Consider the following 20,395-nt stretch of genomic DNA (forward strand, 5'->3'; position numbering starts at 1 on the left):
AAATGTCCGAGAAAATGTCAAAAAATGAAAGGTATGGTCAATCAAAATTTAAGTAATTTATTTCAAAGAATAAAACTGTCACGCATTTCATTAAAATATAAAATATTTGATTTTTAAATATTACTGTTTCCTCCATAGATTTACAGATTTACTATGAGGTGGTTTTCCTTCACTTAGAAAGAAACAACCACCAATACGATAGAATAAAATCTATATATATGGCACATGCAAACTCATCCTCCATTGCATTGCAGTGAGAACAAACACACACAAACTCATGGCTTCCTCACTCTCTTTACTAACTCTACTTATCTTTACTGTTATCTCTACCGTTAAATCCTGCCCTCCGTCAGACCGGGCAGCACTCTTAGCCTTCAAAGCTGCCCTGACGGAACCCAACTTAGGCATCTTCAACACCTGGTCAGGCTATGACTGCTGCCGCGGCTGGCACGGCGTCAGCTGCAACCCCGCCACCTGGCGCGTTACCGACATTAACCTCCGCGGCGACTCCGAAGATCCAATCTTCCAGAATGTTACTCACTCCAGCAGCATGACGGGAATCATCTCGCCGGAGATTTGTAAACTTGACGAGCTCACCACCATAGTCATCGCAGACTGGAAATCCATATCCGGCGAAATACCTTCCTGCATTACCTCTCTTTCTTCACTCCGAATTCTTGACCTCACCGGAAACCAAATCTCCGGCGACATTCCAGGAAACATCGGAAAGCTCCAACGCCTCACCGTCTTGAACCTCGCTGACAATGCAATCTCCGGCGAGATTCCGATGTCGATCGTTAGAATCTCCGCTCTCATGCACCTTGACCTCAGCAACAATCAAATCATTGGCGAGTTACCAGCTGATTTCGGAAAACTCCGTCGACTGAGTCGCGCGTTGCTGAGTCGAAACCAACTTGTTGGTTCGATTCCTAATTCGGTTCTTAAAATGAACCGGCTCGCAGATTTGGATTTGTCTTCAAACAAGATAACCGGTTCAATCCCGGTTCGGCTCGGAAAAATGCGGGTTCTATCTACACTAAAACTTGATGGCAACTCTATGACCGGTAAAATACCATCCAGTTTGTTAAGCAATACGGGTATGGGTATTGTGAATTTGAGCCGAAACGGTTTTGAAGGGTCCATACCTGATGTATTCGGGTCAAAATCTTATTTCATGGTTCTTGATTTATCGTTTAATAACTTAACGGGTCGGGTACCCGGTTCATTATCATCAGCGAAGTTTATGGGTCATTTGGATCTTAGCAATAACCATCTTTGTGGGACTATACCAATTGGTTCTCCATTTGATCATCTCGATGCGGCGTCGTTTAACAACAATGATTGTCTATGTGGAAACCCATTGAAAACTTGTTAATTATTGGGTTGTATTATTTTATAATAATTATTACTATTACGGTGAAGTGAAGGTTAAGTGTGATTTTGGATTTGATGTAATATGTTTTTGTCATGTAATGTAATATTATACTATAGTGGACAAAAAATATGGGTGCAGATGTGAGATGCCAATCACATGATATGTTTATGGTTGCATGTGCATATGTGCATACAGAAACACATCGGTCAAGCAAAGTTGGAATATTGTTGTGTAATTGCATGTGAGTTTTGCTTTGCAACGTGAATGATTTGGATTATGATCCTTTTGGTCGGGTTAGCTTTCTATTCTACAACATAAATCCTTCATATTTTAGAGAACTTTATAATCAGATGACCATATAATTGATATACTATGCATGCTCGGATCTCCCGGTTTATAAAGTGTAGGTTGTAGTTATGGTAGATGATCATAATATATATATATATATATATATATATATATATATATATATATATATATATATATATATATATATATAAAAACTTAGGCATTCCTTATTTTAATTTTTAATAAAATAAATATGGATTTAATATGAATGGAATTTTGGTGTTATTATACCTTACGAATTTGAAATTAATTGAGAGAAAAATAGAGGGAGTATTAGAGTTGAAGGGAAGAAGAGAAAGAGTAATGAATATTGAATGAGAGAAGTTTGATAATGAAGTGATTGTTACAAATCTACACAAGTAGTTATTATATATACGCAAGTAGTAACTAACTACACAAGTAGTTATTATATATACACAAGTAGTAACTAACTAATTAAGTTTGAATTAATACAAAACATGCTCCTTTAATTCAAGCTTTCACCAAGTGATACACATCAGAAGCTGATACTTCAGACTCTGCGTCTTCAGACTCTAACCACTCTTCAAAAACTGCTTCAGACTCTAGAGGTTCAGAAGTAGTTCTCACCTTTGACTCCTTTAGAGGCTTGATGGTTCAGAATCTATCAAAGCTTCAAAGGCCGGGTTGCTCCATCCTCTGACTCCTTTAGAGTTTGCCGCTTTAGAGGCTAGGATGTACTAGCCTATGACACCTTCAGAGGTTGAAGATTCAGAAGCCATCAAAGCTTCAGAGGCTAGTGATCCAGAAGTCGTTCCAACCTCTGAATCAAATGTCATCATTCACATGTCTATCTTCAGCTTAGAACATTGTTCTCCTTTTACATTCTTAGTCAAGATATCAACAATCTGGTCCTTGGTAGGACAATATTTCATTGCCAACCTACCTTTGTTCATTTGCTCCCTTATGTAATGAAACCTTGTTTCAATATGCTTGGATCATCCATGGTAGACAAGATTCTTTGCTAAGTTTATTGCATAATTTTTGTCAATAATGAGCTTGATTAGTACTTGAATGTTCACACCAAGTTCAGTCAACACAACTTCAATCTAAGCAGTTGAACAACTAGCAATATATTCTGCCTCACAACTAGGTAGAGCCGCAACATGTTACTTCTTAGAGATCCAAGATATTAGAGCTCCTTAAAACTTGAAGACATAACATGTGGTACTCCTCTTGTCAAGTCTGTCACCACACTAGCCTGAATCAGAAAATCCTATCACATTTTCTTTGCTTCTCTTTCTTCCATATGAGAAGAATATACCATGCCTAAAGGTTCCCTTGATGTATCTTAGTACTCTTTTCCAGCCAGCAGATAAGACTTCCTTCAATCATGCATGAATATGCTCAGTACTCCTACAACAAAGTTGATATCTGGCCGACTATTACATAGGTACCTCAATGATCCAATCATCTACTTGTACAAGGTGGCATCTACCCCTTCTTGATCACTATCTTCTTCCAGCTTCTGACCTGATTCAATAGGAGTTACAGCAACATTGCAGTTCAGCATGTTAAATCTTTTCGGCAAGTAAGTAGCATATTTTTTTGATGCAAGATTATTCCACCTTTTTTGTATAGAAACTTGATGAATTCTCGGCAAGTTTACCGATAATGTCGAATTAATAAAAACATTGAATCCACAAGGACTTCTTCTAACAAGACAAATTGTGTGCAATGTATAAAAACTACTAAAAATGAGGGTTTTCGAGTTTCAGTGCAAACAGTAAATAAGAGATTAACAAAATTATGAAAGCAATCAGGTTGTGTTTTAGAATCTCCTATTTCACTATTGTTGATGTTTTATGCCTTGTATGAATAATCTTATCACTATAACCCCACGAAGAATTAACAAAATCGTTATAGATGATCTCTCACAAAATAAATCATTAATAACTACTATGTGCTTTCTATCCCTAGTTGTACCGGTAAATTCATGACCATCAAGTTATGGATAAGCTTAACGTCACTAAAACCAGAGTCGCCACCGCGCTTTTATTGTTTCCAAAGGAAAAGGGAAAAGTACGAACAAAACCCAAAGATAAGAAGTTTTCAAATTAAAACTAATAAAATTCCAGAGATTACAGGTAAGGGGGTTGGTTACACAGAGGAAAAGTGTTAGCACCTAAAGTGTCCTAGGTACTCCTAGGGAGCCCTTTTTTATGTGTGTATGTGTTTTTGGTATAAAATGATGTTTGAGAAAAATAGAGTGTGGGGATGAGAAAAGAATTCATTGATTATATTTTTGTGTTTGACAAGACCTTCGGACTTGTGCCTACGTACCAACATAAAAATGAGGGATCAAAACCTCGTAGTTCATGGTAATAATTTCAAAGTTGGTGAATTGCTTTTAACAAAGGTTTAAATGAAAAGGGCACAAAGGGTCAAAAATTTGAATGAAGTTGTTAGTTCTTTTTGTCTTTTGAACTTTTAAGTTAATATGATTAAGTTTATTTACAAATTTTGATTTATAAAATTTTTGGAAAATCCATTGGCCTAAGGCCAAAGTTTCTATTTGAAATAAGGTCTAAGTTTGAAATCACAAGTAAATAAAGTTTTTGAAAAGGGGGAGAGATTTTGAAATTTAAGAAGTGGGAGAAGATGAAGATGCTACCCTAAGCATAAAATTAAAAGTTAAGAGTTGAGAAGATCTGACCAATGGGATGCAATCCAACAGACAAGAATGTCATATAGAAAATCCACTTTTCCTTGGACTTTGAATCAAGCAATAATCAATCAGGTAATAAACAATATCAGACATCAAGAAGATCAAGGCATCAAATAAGGATAGCCACATACAAGCAAGCAATCCCATAGCTAGCAGTCTTCTTTATCTTCCCATGTACAAGATGAAATATTCCTTGATCAACTCAAAACAAAGCATTAGACACTAGATCAAAATAACAGTTTTCATCAAGACAATGTAGCACATGAATTTAGACAGAGTCCCAAGGCATGCATCAGATGAAGACTTAGTTCACAATAACTTGGTTTCAAAATGTTGGCATTGGCCAAGTCATTTTTGCATAGGGAATGTTGCCTAATTCTAAGTCCAAAAGTTCAGATCAAGCTCAACAATCCATCAAACATTTTTTAGGGTTTTTGTTGTTATTAAGTATTTTAAGGTCCTAGGACCACAAACAAAATCAAAATACACAAACAAATATATACAATAACAATATATGGCTCAAATGAGCAAAGTGAAAATGGCATAAACATAAATAAGTTAAATGAAATGTAAATGGTAAGGAATGATAAATGACTAAAAATTAAATTGCATAAAGTAAATGATTTGAAAGTAAAGCAATATTAATAAGAGTTAGTTAAATGTTAGTCAAGATTAATTGAATGTTAGTGGTGTTTTGCTTTTTAATTGATTAAGTCATTCTTTGGAGAACACTCAACCATCTATTCACAAGCATGAATCCTTGAACCAAGACATCTTCCATAGGAAGGAAAAAATGCCAATTTTTCAGACAATACCATGAAAGATGGGAGACTTACAATCTCACTTACTAGAATGATATGCCTTTAGGGTCAAATTTAGCTCTATGTTAAGCAATCGTAATTGGACTTATGTAGAAGTCACAACTATTTGAGGCCGAGCAATAAAAGTTTAGGTGTTAATGCATGTTAGAGATTTGGTATGATGAACAAAACTCCTAAAATATACCACACACTAAAGAAAAGATCAAAAGGGATGGACCTATCTGATCCATACTTGTATTGGTTCATCTGACACAAGGTCATTGATGAACCGATTAGCCTTAGGATATTTGAGATTTCATTGGTCAATGAAAGGAAGGGGTAAGAATAGGGATGAAGATGAAGAGGGAAGGGAGTGAGAGAAACACAAATTGGTCATGGGAGGAGTTTTATCAAATTAAAATCATTCATTCATTTTGTGAGATGAAATGTACATTTCATCAATCCCCTAAATCCAATGATTTTAATCCAACAAAAGTCAAATCAACCTTGATCAAGGCCCAAACAAATAGTCAAACATCACAAAACCATAAAAATGGCTCAACATAATTTTTACACAATTAATCAATTAAAAACAATTTAAAAATGTATTAAAATTCAATTTAATTTTGTCAAAACCTAAAATCTCTTCAAAACACCAAATAAATGGCCAAGAGATTTATCCTAGGTCAACCTAGGTCAAAGGACCTTAGACAAAAAATTTCATGATTTTTGAAAAGTCAGAAGTATTTTTAAACAATTAAAAATATACACAAAAACATTTAATTAATGAAAAATATCAAAATCAATCCAAAAAATAATTTTAATTCAAAAAATGAAAGATAAAAATATTTAAAGATTTTTGGTGAAAGTCCCATATTTTTTGGATTAAAAATGAAATTATTATGAATTAAACAAAATAAAGCAATTAAATGAAAAATCAGAAAATACAAAAAAACAAGGGCCATCAGATCTCCCTCATTAATTGAGGTGGAAGATCTGATGGCCACGCGCGCGCTATCGGTGGTGCACCTTAGTCAAAGCATCACACGCGTGGTAATCATAATGGGAGGCTGAGATTAAAACGTTTGAACATGATCTAATAGTTAGGAGGCGTGCCAACACACCACCGGAGCTAGGACTCCGTTCTTCTTCTCCGGTGGACCTCACCGGACTAGTCCACCACCAACCACCACTAAAATGAAAAAAAAGAACATGGATTTAAAGAAAAAATTCCCAGGAGCTCGAATCTGGCCTCAATTTTCTCCAATTCCAAGTATATAAAAAGATACATGGATTTGAATTTTGAGGATCATGAACTGATTTGCTTCGATTTGACCTCAAAGCAACTCAATCTTGTTGCCTACATTGGTAGGACTTCACCCAACCAAAAATAAAAGAGAATGGTGAAGAATTGAGAGAGAATCGAAGAGATGAAGTTTCTGAAAAATCACCTTCGAGGGAGCTTGAATCTTGCTTGATCTTGCTTCTAATTGGTCTTGGCTTGACTTCAGAAGCTTGCAGGAAGTGAATTGGATCAAGGAATGGCTTGGATTCTTGGAGTTTCAACTTCAAAACAGAAGTGAAATTGAAACTCAATTTTCAATTGAAAACCTTCAAGTTTATCCTCAAAGAATAGCGGAGAATTGAGGGAGAATCGAAGAGATGAAAATTCTGAAAAATAACCTTCGAGGGAGCTTCAACCTTGCTTGATCTTGATCCCAATTGTGCTTGGCTTGGCTTCAGAAGCTTGTAGGAAGAGATTAAGATCAAAGAGAGGCTTGGACTCTTGGAGTTTCAATCTCAAAACAGAATGAGATTTGAAGCTCGATTTTCAAATGAAAACCTTCAAGATTATCCTTTAATGGTGAGGGTTTGGATTACAGGTTCAAAGCTTGGGCATGAGGTCCTTAATTTTGAGCCATGAGGGTTGTATTTATAGCCAATGTGATTCATTTCCACGTACTTCCAAATTTTGCCAAATTTAGCAATTTTCATTGCATGCTTGCATGGGCGTGTGATAGGCCCATCAAATGATGTATTCAAGTCCAAAATTGCTTGTGAATCATGCTGAAATCATGTCATGTGGCCATGCATTCGAGTTTGAAATGTGAATGTGAAAATCATCCAATTGGTCCCTTGAAAATAACCCATGCGCAAGTCCTTCATTCTTTGGCCAAATGAGGTGATCTTGGACTTTTTGGAAAGGCGAGATCAAGGGGAAAAAATTTCATGTTGAACATGTTTCCATTTGAAGCTTGGATCCTGATGAATTTTGAGGTGGAAGTTTGGAAAATCAAACATATTTGAAAGTTTTCTAAGTACCAAGAAAAATGTTCACTTCTTCCACCTTGAATAACGTTTGCTATGGACTTCAAATGGAAAACGTTTCTTCATCAAAGTTGTAGCTATTTCAAACATATTCAATTAGATCACCAATTTGACCTCATGTGGATTTGGCATGGAGGAGTTATGCATTTTAGAAGTTGAGGAAAATCACTTGTTCAATGGTATTGGTCCAAAATGACCTATAATGTTTCCTCTTGGCACATGCATTTGCAAGTTGAATTTGAATTTATTCCAAACATAAAATTTGAAAAGTACATCTTGTATTTGATCATGGAACTTTAATGGATTTCATCTTATAAAAATTGAGCAAGTTATGATCCTTAGAAGTTGACCTCCTAACTAGGGTTCAGACAAAATGACCTATAATCTTTCACCATAGAAATTGAATTTCCAAGCAAAAATAGCTCTTGACTTCAACATGAAAGTTGTTTGGAATGTTATAAGGAGTAACGCTTCTCTTAAAATCATTTTCATATGAAAAATATTGTATGAGATAGGGTCCAGGGAACCCCAGTTTTGACCAATTGACTTTCTCTGGTCAACCACCATGAACCATCTGACAAACTTGATATTCTCTTGATGTTTGGGACTCATGGAGGATCATATATGTAAAATATGATGTATAATTAAGTATCCCTTGATATATTTGATCTAACTATGAATAAACTTGCTGAGGAAGTCACATAAGATACTTAGATGAATTAGGGCTTCCAAGGCAAACAAGCTTCAAACTCTTGATAATTTCTTGATCAAAATGATATGTGAAGCCCATGGGGATCCATATATGATGTCTAGAACCAATGTAAGCCATCTCTTGACTAATATCCTTTCATTGAGGGTCATAAACCCTAGATATGAGCTTGATGAGGCATTGGTGGATGTACACACTACCTACAAAAGAAACAAAGTTATACATAGACATATTTTTGATATTTTGGTTAGTAAATAATGAAAAAAAAGTATGATACAATCAAATGTGCTTGATGATCTCTCCCAATGCAAACCCAATGAATGAGGAGTAAGGAGGATGCCAAGGTGTGATCCTAAAGCTAATGCAAATGGTGAGATAACATGAGGGATCTTAGGGTCAAAATTGGGGTCTTACAGCTGCCCCCTATTTAAGGACATTCTAACTGAGGATGTGAAGGTTAAAATATTTGGATTAACTCAGTAGAATGGACTTAAATAACAACATATAGAAACAGATTTTGGTCCCTAAGAGACCTAATGATGCATATGATATGAATGTTAAAATATTCTTTGTGGGTAAAATATTTACACAAAGGAAAAGAATCCGGAGAGAATGAATGTCCACAAGAGCATAATGCATTCCATAGGGAATACTCACTAGGGAGACAAAGACTTTAGGTGATAAACAGTTGTGCGTAGGCCAGGCTATGACTTGAAAACTGCTGGAGACACGAGAAGAATTCCATGAAAATAAATCAATGGAAGGACTCGGTTGGGGATAAAGGGAAAACCTACAGGGGAAACGAGTAAATCAGAACAAAACTGAGATACTCGTACCAAATAGGGGACTGGCGATTTCACTGAGGAAATACGCACTCAAACTCAATTGGGGAAGAATGAATTTCAACACAGGAGTACTAGAAGTATGGTATCTATTACTGGTTACTGGGTAGAAAGATAATATACTCTGATAGAGTGACATCCGTTATCGATTAGTGTAAACATATCAAGGATGAATCGCTGAGAAACATGAGGTGCATTCGTTACCGGCTACTGGGTAAGAACAACCTGCTAGGGAAAATAGGATTTACAGTTATCGGTTACTGAACAGAAGACCAAAGAAAGAGAATATTCATCACTGGTTAAAGTGAACATATCAAGAATAGACTCAAAGGAAGAATATCCGTCATTGGTCAGGATGAACATATCAAGGATAGACTATCGGGGAAAAGTAGGAATTATATCTATCGATTATTGGATATAATACCAAAGAGAGAATATCCGTCACCGATTAAAGTGAACATATCAAGGATAGACTCAGCAAGGGAAAGTAGGATTTACAACTACCGGTTACTGGGCAGAAGGCCACAAAAAGGAGAAAATCTATCATCGATTAAGGTGAACATATCAAGGATTAACTCTCTGGGGAATGAAATAGGGACTACAACTACCTTTTTACTGGGTAGAAAACCACAAAGGGAGAATATCCATCATCAGATAAGATGAACATATCAATGATATACCGCTCGGGGAAACGTCAAAACGAATCTACTGGTGATAATAAAAGGAAGTAAATTACAATATACCGGGTATTGGGCAAAAGTAATGTACTCAAAAATCGAGAAGAGTATTACCAGTTACTAGGTAATAGACTCTCAGGAGACTAAAAGTATCTATCTAGGTAAGAGCTAGAAATAAACAGTCAAACCAAGACTCGACCTAAATGAGGATATAACTCAAGAGGAGTGGTTTCATCCAGATAATTAATTGGGGAGGAAAGTGAAACAACAATCATCCACGAGGAAATAACTCAGTGGGGAAATGAGAAAGGTTAAACTCTTTCTGCTTAATGGATTGACACTCTACCATTGAAGGAGGACAGGCGCACCAAACCTGTATGGGGAAATAATATCACCATAGCAGGGAATCAAAATAATAAAATCAAATGCAATAACAAATGCATAATGAAACATCTGATGCTGGATTTTATGCATGAATATGTATATGTTTGTTGATTATACTGAAAAAAACTTATCACAAAGGATACAAATATCACAGATTTGAATCACCACTGCAACACTCGGCTAATCTCAACAAGATGGGAACACCAACTGGAGAAAAAATGTTGGTGATAAACACCAATAATCTGAATCTAAACAACTCAAACCTAGATGGGGAAAGGAGAAAAAGATCTGATGAGGATCCAAGTTGTCAACTCTGCGGGGATATTTAGGTCAACACCATATCAAATGAGGGACAACCTCGCACGGGACCAAATCAAACATTACTCAAGACCAAACACTGTCGGGAATCAGAAATCTTTGATATCTGAGCTAATTTGTTGAGGATGTGAGCCTTCAACTCAGCTGGGACAATTTGTAAAAGGGATTGATAACCAGTTCAACTCTACTGGGGATAAATGATGAATTGTTTGGGAATTATCGTCAAACCAACTGTTCGGGGAAGACCAACGAGGCTCCGCATTGTCAAGATTTACTTGTTCTTAGACTGCTATATGTTCCTTGTTGAAATCGCTTTATATTCTTAAGAAAAAAATGGTTTTAATTCATTAATTCATTTCAAAATTATCATCATAAAAATTCAATTTTATTTAGCTGAAATAGATAAGAGTATGAACAATTGGATAAAAAGCTCAACTTTATTTAATAGAATGGTAGTCTATAAATGACGAGACTCCATAAATCTTTACAAAGTAGAAAATGGTAATTTACATGGAAAAAGGGCTACATTGAATACAATGATCACTACTCTTCCTACCAAACTTCAATATCCACTGTGCTCTTGGCTTTGGTTGAGAAGGACGAATCAGAACCAAACTACTTGCTCAGAACTGCTCCAATGACTAGGACCGACCGAATGCAGTTACTTGCCATAATCCTTAATTTTTGCCTAGATTTCCCCAAGGCGGGGTACTCAATCTAGTGAGATAAATTTCTGTTTTTATGTCTCTAACTTTTGCCTGGATCGCCCTTTCGGATTTTCAATCCACCGAGACGCTCATTTTTGCCTAAGCCGCCCTTTCGGGTTTTCAACTTAGCGAGTTGTTCTTTTCTTTTTAGGCGAAGTATTTCTTGACTGCATCGGCATTCACAGGATGAGTGAACTCTTCGCCATCCATAATTGTAAGAATCAAAGCACCGCCTGAAAAGGCTCTCTTAACAACATATGGGCCTTCATAATTAGGAGTCCATTTTCCCCTAGCATCAGGTTTGAAAGATAAAATCTTCTTGAGCACAAGGTCACCTTCTCTAAACACACTAGGCCTGACCTTCTTATCAAATGCCTTTTTCATTCTTTGCTGATACAACTGACCATGACACATGGTAGTTAATCTCTTCTCTTCAATCAAGTTTAACTGGTCATATCTGGTCTGACACCATTCATCTTTAGTCAACTTGGCTTCCATCAAGACACGTAGTGATGGGATCTCAACCTTTACTGGGAGCACAACTTCCATGCCATAAACAAGTGAGAAAGGGGTTGGCCCTATTGAAGTGCAGACGAATGTACGATACCCATGCAAAGAAAATGGGAGCATCTCATGCCAATCTTTATACGTCACAACCATCTTTTGAATAACCTTCTTAATGTTCTTATTTGCAGCTTCAACAACCCCATTCATCTTGGGTCTGTAAGGAGAAGAATTATGATGTGCAATCTTGAAGTCTTTGCAAATAGCTTCCACCAATTTGTTATTCAAGTTTGATCCATTATCAGTAATGGTCTTGCTTGGCACACCATACCGACATATAATTTGATTCTTGATAAACCTTACAACAACTTGCTTGGTTACATTTGCATACGATGTCACTTCAACCCACTTGGTGAAGTAATCAATAGCCACCAGAATGAAATGATGTCCATTCGAAGCTTTGGGCTCAATCATACCAATCATATCAATTCCCCACATGGAGAAGGGCCATGGAGAGGAAATGACATTCAACAGTGTCGGAGGAACATGAATTTTATCTGCATAAACTTGACCCTTGTGGCATTTCTTCACAAACTTGAAACAATCAAATTCCATTGTCAACCAATAGTAACCTGCTCTCAACATCTTCTTTGCCATAGCATGTCCATTGGACTGAGTACCAAAAGAACCTTCATGGACTTCAGTCATCAATAAGTCTGCTTCGTGTCTATTCACGCATTTGAGTAGAACCATATCAAAATTTCTCTTGTAAAGCATATCCCCACTTAGGTAAAAGTTGTCAGCTAGTCTTCTCAACGTCTTCTTATCTTTCAAAGATGCCTCAGATGGGTAAATTTGACTTTGGAGGAAACATTTGATATCAAAATACCAAGGCTTTTTTATCTTTAACTTCTTTAACAACAAACACATGAGTTGGCCTATCAAGATGCATCACAATCAAATTGGGAACTTCATTCCAAAATTCCACCACAATCATTGAAGCCAACGTTGCATAAGCATCGACCATCCGGTTTTCATCTCGAGGGATATGATGAAACTCAATCTTTGTAAAGAAAGTTGAAATCCTCCTCGCATAATCTCTGTATCGTATCAAACCGGGTATATTCGTCTCCCATTCACCTTTGATTTGATTCACAACCAAAGTTGAATCTCCATAAACGTCAAGATATTTGATTCTGAGATCAATGGCCTCTTCAATCCCCATAATGCAAGCTTCATACTTAGCCATATTGTTTGTACACTTGAAAGTCAATCTAGCTGTAAACAGAAAATGAGTGCCTTGAGGAGTAATAATCACTGCCCCAGTGTCATTACCATATGAATTAACAGCTCCATCAAATACCATGCCCCAAAGGGAACCAGGTTCTGGCCCTTCTTCAAGCAATGGTTCATCACAATCTTTCATTTTCAAGTACAAAATCTCTTCATCAGGAAAATCATACTGTACTGACTGATAATCTTCAATCGGTTGGTGAGCCAAATGGTCAGCCAAGACACTACCTTTAATAGATTTTTGAGATCGGTATTCAATATCATACTCGGATAACAACATCTTCCAACGGGAAATCCTCATAGTTAAAGCAGGCTTTTAAAAAATGTACTTGATTGGATCCATTTTAGATATCAGCCAAGTAGTATGATTCAACATATACTGGCGCCGACGCTTAGCAGCCCAAGCCAATGGGCAACAAGTCTTTTCAAGAATAGAATACCGAGTCTCACAGTTAGTGAATTTCTTAGTGAGGTAGTAAATTGCATACTCTTTCTTTCCAGATTCATCTTACTGACCAAGAACACAACCCATACTCTCTTCAAGCACAGTCAAATACATGATCAATGGTCTTCCTTCAACATACGGCGACAAAATCGAAGGCTCAAGCAAATACTCCTTGATACTGTCAAAAGCTTTCTGGCAATCTTAGGTCCAATCACAAGACTGGTCTTTCTGAAGAAGCTTGAAAATAGGTGCACATGTGGTAGTCATATGCGATATAAATCTTGAGATATAGTTCAAGCGGACGAGAAAACCTCTGACTTGCTTCTCAGTTTTAGGAGAAGGCATCTCTTGTATTGCTTTGACCTTGGTAGGATCAACTTCAATACCTTTCTCATTGACAATAAAGCCCAACAACTTACCAGAACGAACACCAAAAGTACACTTATTAGGGTTCATGTGAAGTTTGTACTTCCTCAATCACTGTAATAACTTCAACAAATGCTCAACATGTTATTCTTCATCACTTGATTTGGAAATCATATCATCAACATATACTTCAATCTCTTTATGCATCATATCATGAAAAAGAGTGCTCATAGCTCTCTGGTATGTTGCACCAACATTCTTTAAACTGAAAGGCATCACTCTATAATAGAATGTTCCCTAAGGTGTAATGAATATGGTCTTCTCCATATCTTCAGGTGCCATCTTGATCTGACTATAACCGGAAAATCCATCCATAAATGAAAAGACTTTGAATTTAGTTGTATTGTCTACCAACATATCAATGTGTGGCAGAGGAAAATCATCTTTCAGACTGGCTTTATTCAAATCTCTATAATCAACACACATGCAGACTTTTCCATCTTTCTTTGGAACAGGCACAATATTACCCCCCCCCCCACTACAGATTCTCGGAGGTTACAAGAAAACTAGCATCGATCTGCTTTTGCACTTCCTCTTTGATTTTGACTGCCATATCAAGATGAGACCTCCTCAACTTTTGCTTGACCGGAGGGCATTCTGACTTCAACGACAATCTATGCTCCACAATCTCAGAATCTAAACCAGGCATGTCTTGATAGGACCAAATAACACATCTAAATAATCTCTAAGAAGATCAATCAACCCCTTTTTAGCCTCTGGACACAGTTGAGACCCAATCTTAACTTCCTTCACATCATCTTCGAAACCCAAGTTGACTAATTCAATCTGCTCTTTGAACGACTGAATGGCTTTTTCCTCGTGCTCAAGTAAACGAGATAATTCATCAGATACTTCTTCATCATTAGTCTCTTCCTCAACCTCAAACACAGGGAAATAAAAGTTTGGAGAGGGAGTAGGATCATTGTATTCAATGGGTTTCAGAATCAACCTGCATAATGATTTGATATTTTGACTTATAGAGAAATGAATTGTGACCAAATATTATGCAGATGGAATATGATTATTTATTTATGTTTTTTTGTGATTACCATTTTCAAAAGAGAAGAAAGTAAAATAAAACATCATAGATGTGGATGAATAAAATTGTCTTTTATTGATGATAATAATAAAATTCCCAACAATGTTCACTTCCCCCTTAGGCATAAGAGAAGGATTTTTCTTTTAAAAAATGAAAACAAATTACTTAGATCGATGAACAAAAGTAGGAACATCAACAACAACCCAATTGTTGCAAGTCTGGCCATGCATCACAAAGTTGGCGCAAGCTTCGTCGTCATTGTCTTCAATCACAACAACTGAGTATTGATCATTCTCATGAATGAACCATCCACTGGGGAAACTCGGTTGCACATCTTTAACCCTGGTTGAAATCCCAATCCAGCCCTATTCTTGTTGAAATTCTGGTATCAGATATGAGATGTCGAAGGTAATGTCACGACACTAATATCTGAATAATGCAAATAGGATAAAGAGAAAGAATAGTAATGCAATAGACACAAGCAATTGTTTACCCAGTTCGGTCCAACTCACCTACATCTGGGGGCTACCAAGCCAGGAAGGAAATTCACTAAAATAGAATCAGTTCAAAGACTCTCCGTACACTTCAACAAGTTACAGTCTTTCTCACCTAATCTCTACCCGTACAATTTCTACCTAAGCACTCTTAGATATGAGAACCCACTCACTTCCCTTCAATCACACCTGTGATTTCAAACAACAATCTTTTGTGAAAAGAAAACACTTTTCAGTTACACACACTTGATCTTCAATCAAGTAGACACACACTTGATCTTCAACCAAGTAGACACACACTTGATCTTGCTTAACAACTTTGATCAAGTAGACACACACTTGATCTTGCTTAACAGCTTTGATCAAGTAGACACACACTCTTGCTTAAAAGCTTAGAGTGACAAATTACAACCCACAAATCAGACTAATTCAATCATCTATGGATGAATTGAATGGCTTACAAGTCTCACGACTAAACAAGACACAAACCCTTATATTCTCTCAATATTTCGCTCAGTATTGGTTGTGTAATAAATCAGGTTTTCCATGTCCTATTTATAGAAGCATTCAGCTGGGCTTGGACATCTTGAAAACCCTAAAACTATTTTCCAATTAAATTTTCTCATGACAGCTGGTTAGATCTCCTTGGAAAATAAGTAAATCAGGTTGTAATCAATGATTGAATGCGCCTGCAAATCAAATCTTCAACCATACATAGATTCCCATTAAATGCGCAATCACATAACACATAACATTCACCCTGAATGTTCTGTGTACAAGATGTCATGACATCGGGTCTGACATCCTGGAATAATCCTGCATAATTCCATAATTCCATTTATAATTTCCAGCAGGTACAAAATATCAGATGCCATGACATTGTGTATGACATTCTGAAACAATCCTGCATAATTATGTTCTTAAACTCCAGCAGGTACACAATATCAGATGCCATGACATGGTGTATGACATTCTGAAACAATTTTGCATAATTATGTTTTTAAACTCCAGCAGGTACACAAATATCTTAAGTTAAGACATCACATACAACATCTTGTGAACACTCTTTGTTTTACCAAAATTGCTGCCAACACTTAGAACCAACAAACTCCCCCTTTGGCAAATTTTGGCTAAAACATATATCTGTCCATTTTGTTCACAAGGAAAACACATCAGCAGTTAAACAACATAACAGCAGTTTAAATAGCAGCAGAAGCAAACACAATTACTAGCTATAGCTACTAGTTATACACACATGCACAAGGGTACTTCTTCTCCCCCTAAATCTGTGCAACGCAAACAGAATTACTAGTTATAGAGGCAACTAGTAAAACACACAAATGCACAAGGGTACTTCTTCTCCCCCTAAATCTGTGCATCACAAAAACATCTCCTTTAATAATAACAACAACTATCACCACAACACCTGTAACAATTAGAATATCATTCTGACATCTGCTTCAACATCACCTGTGCACCATATCATCCCAACTGTGCACCATATAAGACATCTCCTTTGACATCTGTAAACAGAGCAACATTCTGTCTTACAACTAACACATCTCCTTCAATAATAGTTGTTCATCTGTTCAGCTACACCAGCACATACATCTCCACATTAGCTCCACATAATTAACTGCTCCACATCAACACTTTTCTCCCCCTTTTTAGTCAAAATTGACCAAAGGTGACCAATTAGACAAAATAAATGTCAATTAGCCTAGCAGAGAATGTCACAACAGATGTTATAACATTAAAAATGTTAAAACATAATTGTTAGGAGATACAAACCATCATTATACACAGCTGTGATAACTGAGATAATGAGAAATCCATGGAACTCATTAAGAGCCAAGATATTACATAAAGGCAGCAGTAAGGACTGCCACAAATTACATATTTCAACAGAAAAAACAGCAGTAAAACATCAAATTCTTCAGCATCCAAAGTAGCCAAAACAGCAGAGGGACCAGTCTTCACAACAACACTCAGAACATCCAACCCAACCCAGTCTTCATCACCACACACAATCTTCATATCAGGGGAACCATTACCACTTAATCTGAGGAAGAGACATCATCTTCACCTTCAGAGTCAAATCTGCCACTAGATTGAGCATTAGACCTCTCACTTGAGGTATTGGCATCTGAATCCTTGGTCTCACCAGCCTTCTCCATCTCTTCCTTCTCTAAGCTACCAATAAGAACCTCCAAAGCCTTTTTTCTTGCCTTGGCAATCCTAATACCATTATCCAGTTCCTTACAAGTTTCCTTTAATTGGTCAATCAAGCTACCTTGAGAGGCAGGCTCCTTTCTTGTAGATGTCATGATAACATCATTGACATGGCTTCCTTCAAACATCTTGTAATGAATGGATAGTGGAGGCTTTCTTCTGCTTGGAATGTCACTTGTGTTGAGAATGCCTGGTTGTTGGCTCAAGATAATTCCACACATGATGGATGTAAAGGCAATGGGCAACTTCACTGCATTTGTGGAGGCATGTCTGACAATTTGATCAAACATAAACCTTCCAAAGTCAAAGTTTATCCTGGTGCCAATAGCATAAATGATTATTCCAAGACCAATGGAGATGGTTGAGATATGATTAGTAGGAACCCAGTTGGCTAAACCAATCTTATGTAAGATGGCATATTTGACAGTTAGCTTGCCAGCTGATAGGTGATTCCTACTAGGCCATTCCTTAACTTGGCCAACAGTAATAGTCCTACAAACTTCATTGTCTGTAGCCTCTAAATCCACTCATCCATCAGTTCCTCTCCCTAGGAACCTGTTGATTATGGTTGGGGAGAATCTCACACATCTACCTCTTACAAAAACTTTGAAAAATTCCCTGCTACTCTTTTCAGAAATATCCTCAGGGATATTCACAACAAACTCTTTTACTAATCCTTCATAACATTGGGGCAGAGCAACCACAATCTTCATCAGTCCAACAGCCTTAATCAATTCCATGACTTCCTTCACCTCTACAGCCTCCTTTCCCAACTCCCTTTCCACAACAACCCTCCTTTGAATGACAAACTTCCATTTGGCAGCACCATCTTCTAAATGAAAAGAGATGTTATCTAAGTGCACATCTGCAGATTTGCCTGGAGACTTCTTGACAGTCTGTCTTTTAGCAGGGGAGATGTCTGGGACATTGTCTTCAACATCATCATCAGAGTCAGAACTCTCTTTGATCTTCCTCTTCTTAACCTCAACTTTACTTCAAGATTTGGAGGGTCCTACACCAACAATCTTTTTCACTCTTCTTGCTGTCCTCATTTCAGCCACAATCTTCCCTTTTCTGGTCCTCAGTTTCTTTGCTACACTTGGTTTCACAAGATGGACCAAGGTGTCATCTTCTTCCTCAGAACTTTCTTCCTCCAGATCAATAATATTCTCAGCAGTTTCATGAGACACATTTGCTGGTTTCTTGCTAGGTACGGTTTTACCTAGAGAACATAATCCCTCAGCAGCCACTTCCTTCTCTGATCTAGATGAATCATCATCTTTCTCAGCTTGGGGTTCCACCTCAGGAGAGGGGTCCCTTCTAGACAGAGGGGTAGAAACACCCTTGACTGCATGCCCTTCATTTAGGATCCTAGTAACTAGGTTCCTAATGGTACGATCAGTAAAGTGCATGTTATCTTTATGAGGAGATTTTTCAGGAATGTTACCTTGCTTACTTCCAGCCATGGAAGAAGGGCCTGGGGCATCACCTGGTATCACACAAAGAGGAGTAACATCCAGCACGTCTTTATCTAGAAACTCCATGGAGGGAGTCCTTGCATGATGAGTGGGTTTTAAACCAGAGGATGAGGGATGTTGAGACATTTTGTTGAACTTTTGAGAAAAATCTCTTTGCCCTAGCAGAGGTTTGCTGAGAAGTTGGATGAAGATGGAAATGGTTGTGTTTAGGTAGCGTGTGGAAATGGCATAGGTACTAGTTCCAATACTAGGTAATGATTCATCATTAATGTGGCTCTCTCTTTTAAGTGGGCAAACAATATTTTTATTACCTTTTCCACTCCATATTAATTGCCATAACTTCACAATAATCCAATTCCCCAATTTCCCTCTTACATATCCAGGCTGATTATCATCTAAATCTCTTGCACATTTGTCATCTAATTGCATTTCATGCTTTAGAGCTATGAATTTGTCTTTCATAAATTCTCTAATGGAGTGATGACATAAATTAATGTGCCTGGTCCAACTGTGCTGAATAGGATTTTTGGACATAGTTGTAACATTCAGGTTGTCATAGTACAATGTCATGACATCGTGTGTGACATTGTATGCAATCATCAGTAGTTTCAACCAACCCTGTTGAGAACAACTACTTCCATCTGCTATATATTCAACATAAACACTATTTTCATCTTTCAAATGTGTAGGAGCAGGTGTCCTTTCACTCTCCATCCCAATCTTCACAACATTGTTCTTGGCACTTTTGCTTTGAGATAGACACATAGGACCTTCTATCTGCTTGACTTGTAGCCCAAGTTCAACAAAGCTCTTTCTAACTTCAGACTGTATATGACTAGCAACATGTTCAACCATCTGATCCAACCTCCTATCTATGTGAGCCATCATGAGCTTTTCTCCTTTGGAAGTGATGTTAAGTCTGAGTTTCTGGTGTGACATCCTTGTCTGACATTTCCCATAGACTTTCAATTTGGGAGTTTCTCTAGCAAATATACTCATATTTATCCCTTTCTCTTTGATTGAGGTACATTTTGAGGAGTAACTAATTTGCGAGTTCCATATGTAACAGTTGTCTTTGGTTCTGACTCCTTTCATGATCGCTTCACTTCTTTTGTTAGTAATCAAACATTTAGTTTTAGTGAAGTTAATATTCAGACCTTGATCACATAGTTGACTAATACTTATTAGATTTGCAGCCAAGCCCTTAACCAGTAGGACCTTGTCAAGTTCAGGAACTCCAAGACAATCCAGCTTGCCTATTCCCTTGATTTCACCCTTTGCTCCATCACCAAAGGTTACATAGCTTATGG

The 20,395-nt window shown here is 37.1% G+C and overlaps 1 protein-coding gene across 1 annotated transcript; it reads left to right on the forward strand.

Annotated features, from left to right (window-relative positions):
- Window positions 1-223: 223 nt before the first annotated feature.
- Window positions 224-1,652, forward strand: LOC127075743 (DNA damage-repair/toleration protein DRT100). Its single transcript, XM_051017212.1, has one exon. It carries the CDS (start codon window positions 278-280, stop codon window positions 1,373-1,375), a length of 1,098 nt encoding a protein of 365 aa, XP_050873169.1. The 5' UTR covers window positions 224-277; the 3' UTR covers window positions 1,376-1,652.
- Window positions 1,653-20,395: the final 18,743 nt, after the last annotated feature.

Source organism: Lathyrus oleraceus, chromosome 4 (assembly GCF_024323335.1).
Source record: "Lathyrus oleraceus cultivar Zhongwan6 chromosome 4, CAAS_Psat_ZW6_1.0, whole genome shotgun sequence".
In the NCBI taxonomy this organism is placed as follows: domain Eukaryota; kingdom Viridiplantae; phylum Streptophyta; class Magnoliopsida; order Fabales; family Fabaceae; genus Lathyrus; species Lathyrus oleraceus.

Bases quoted from the DNA above. Each gene is read 5' to 3' on its own strand.
- LOC127075743 (XM_051017212.1), top strand. From the start codon at position 278: ATGGCTTCCTCACTCTCTTTACTAACTCTACTTATCTTTACTGTTATC.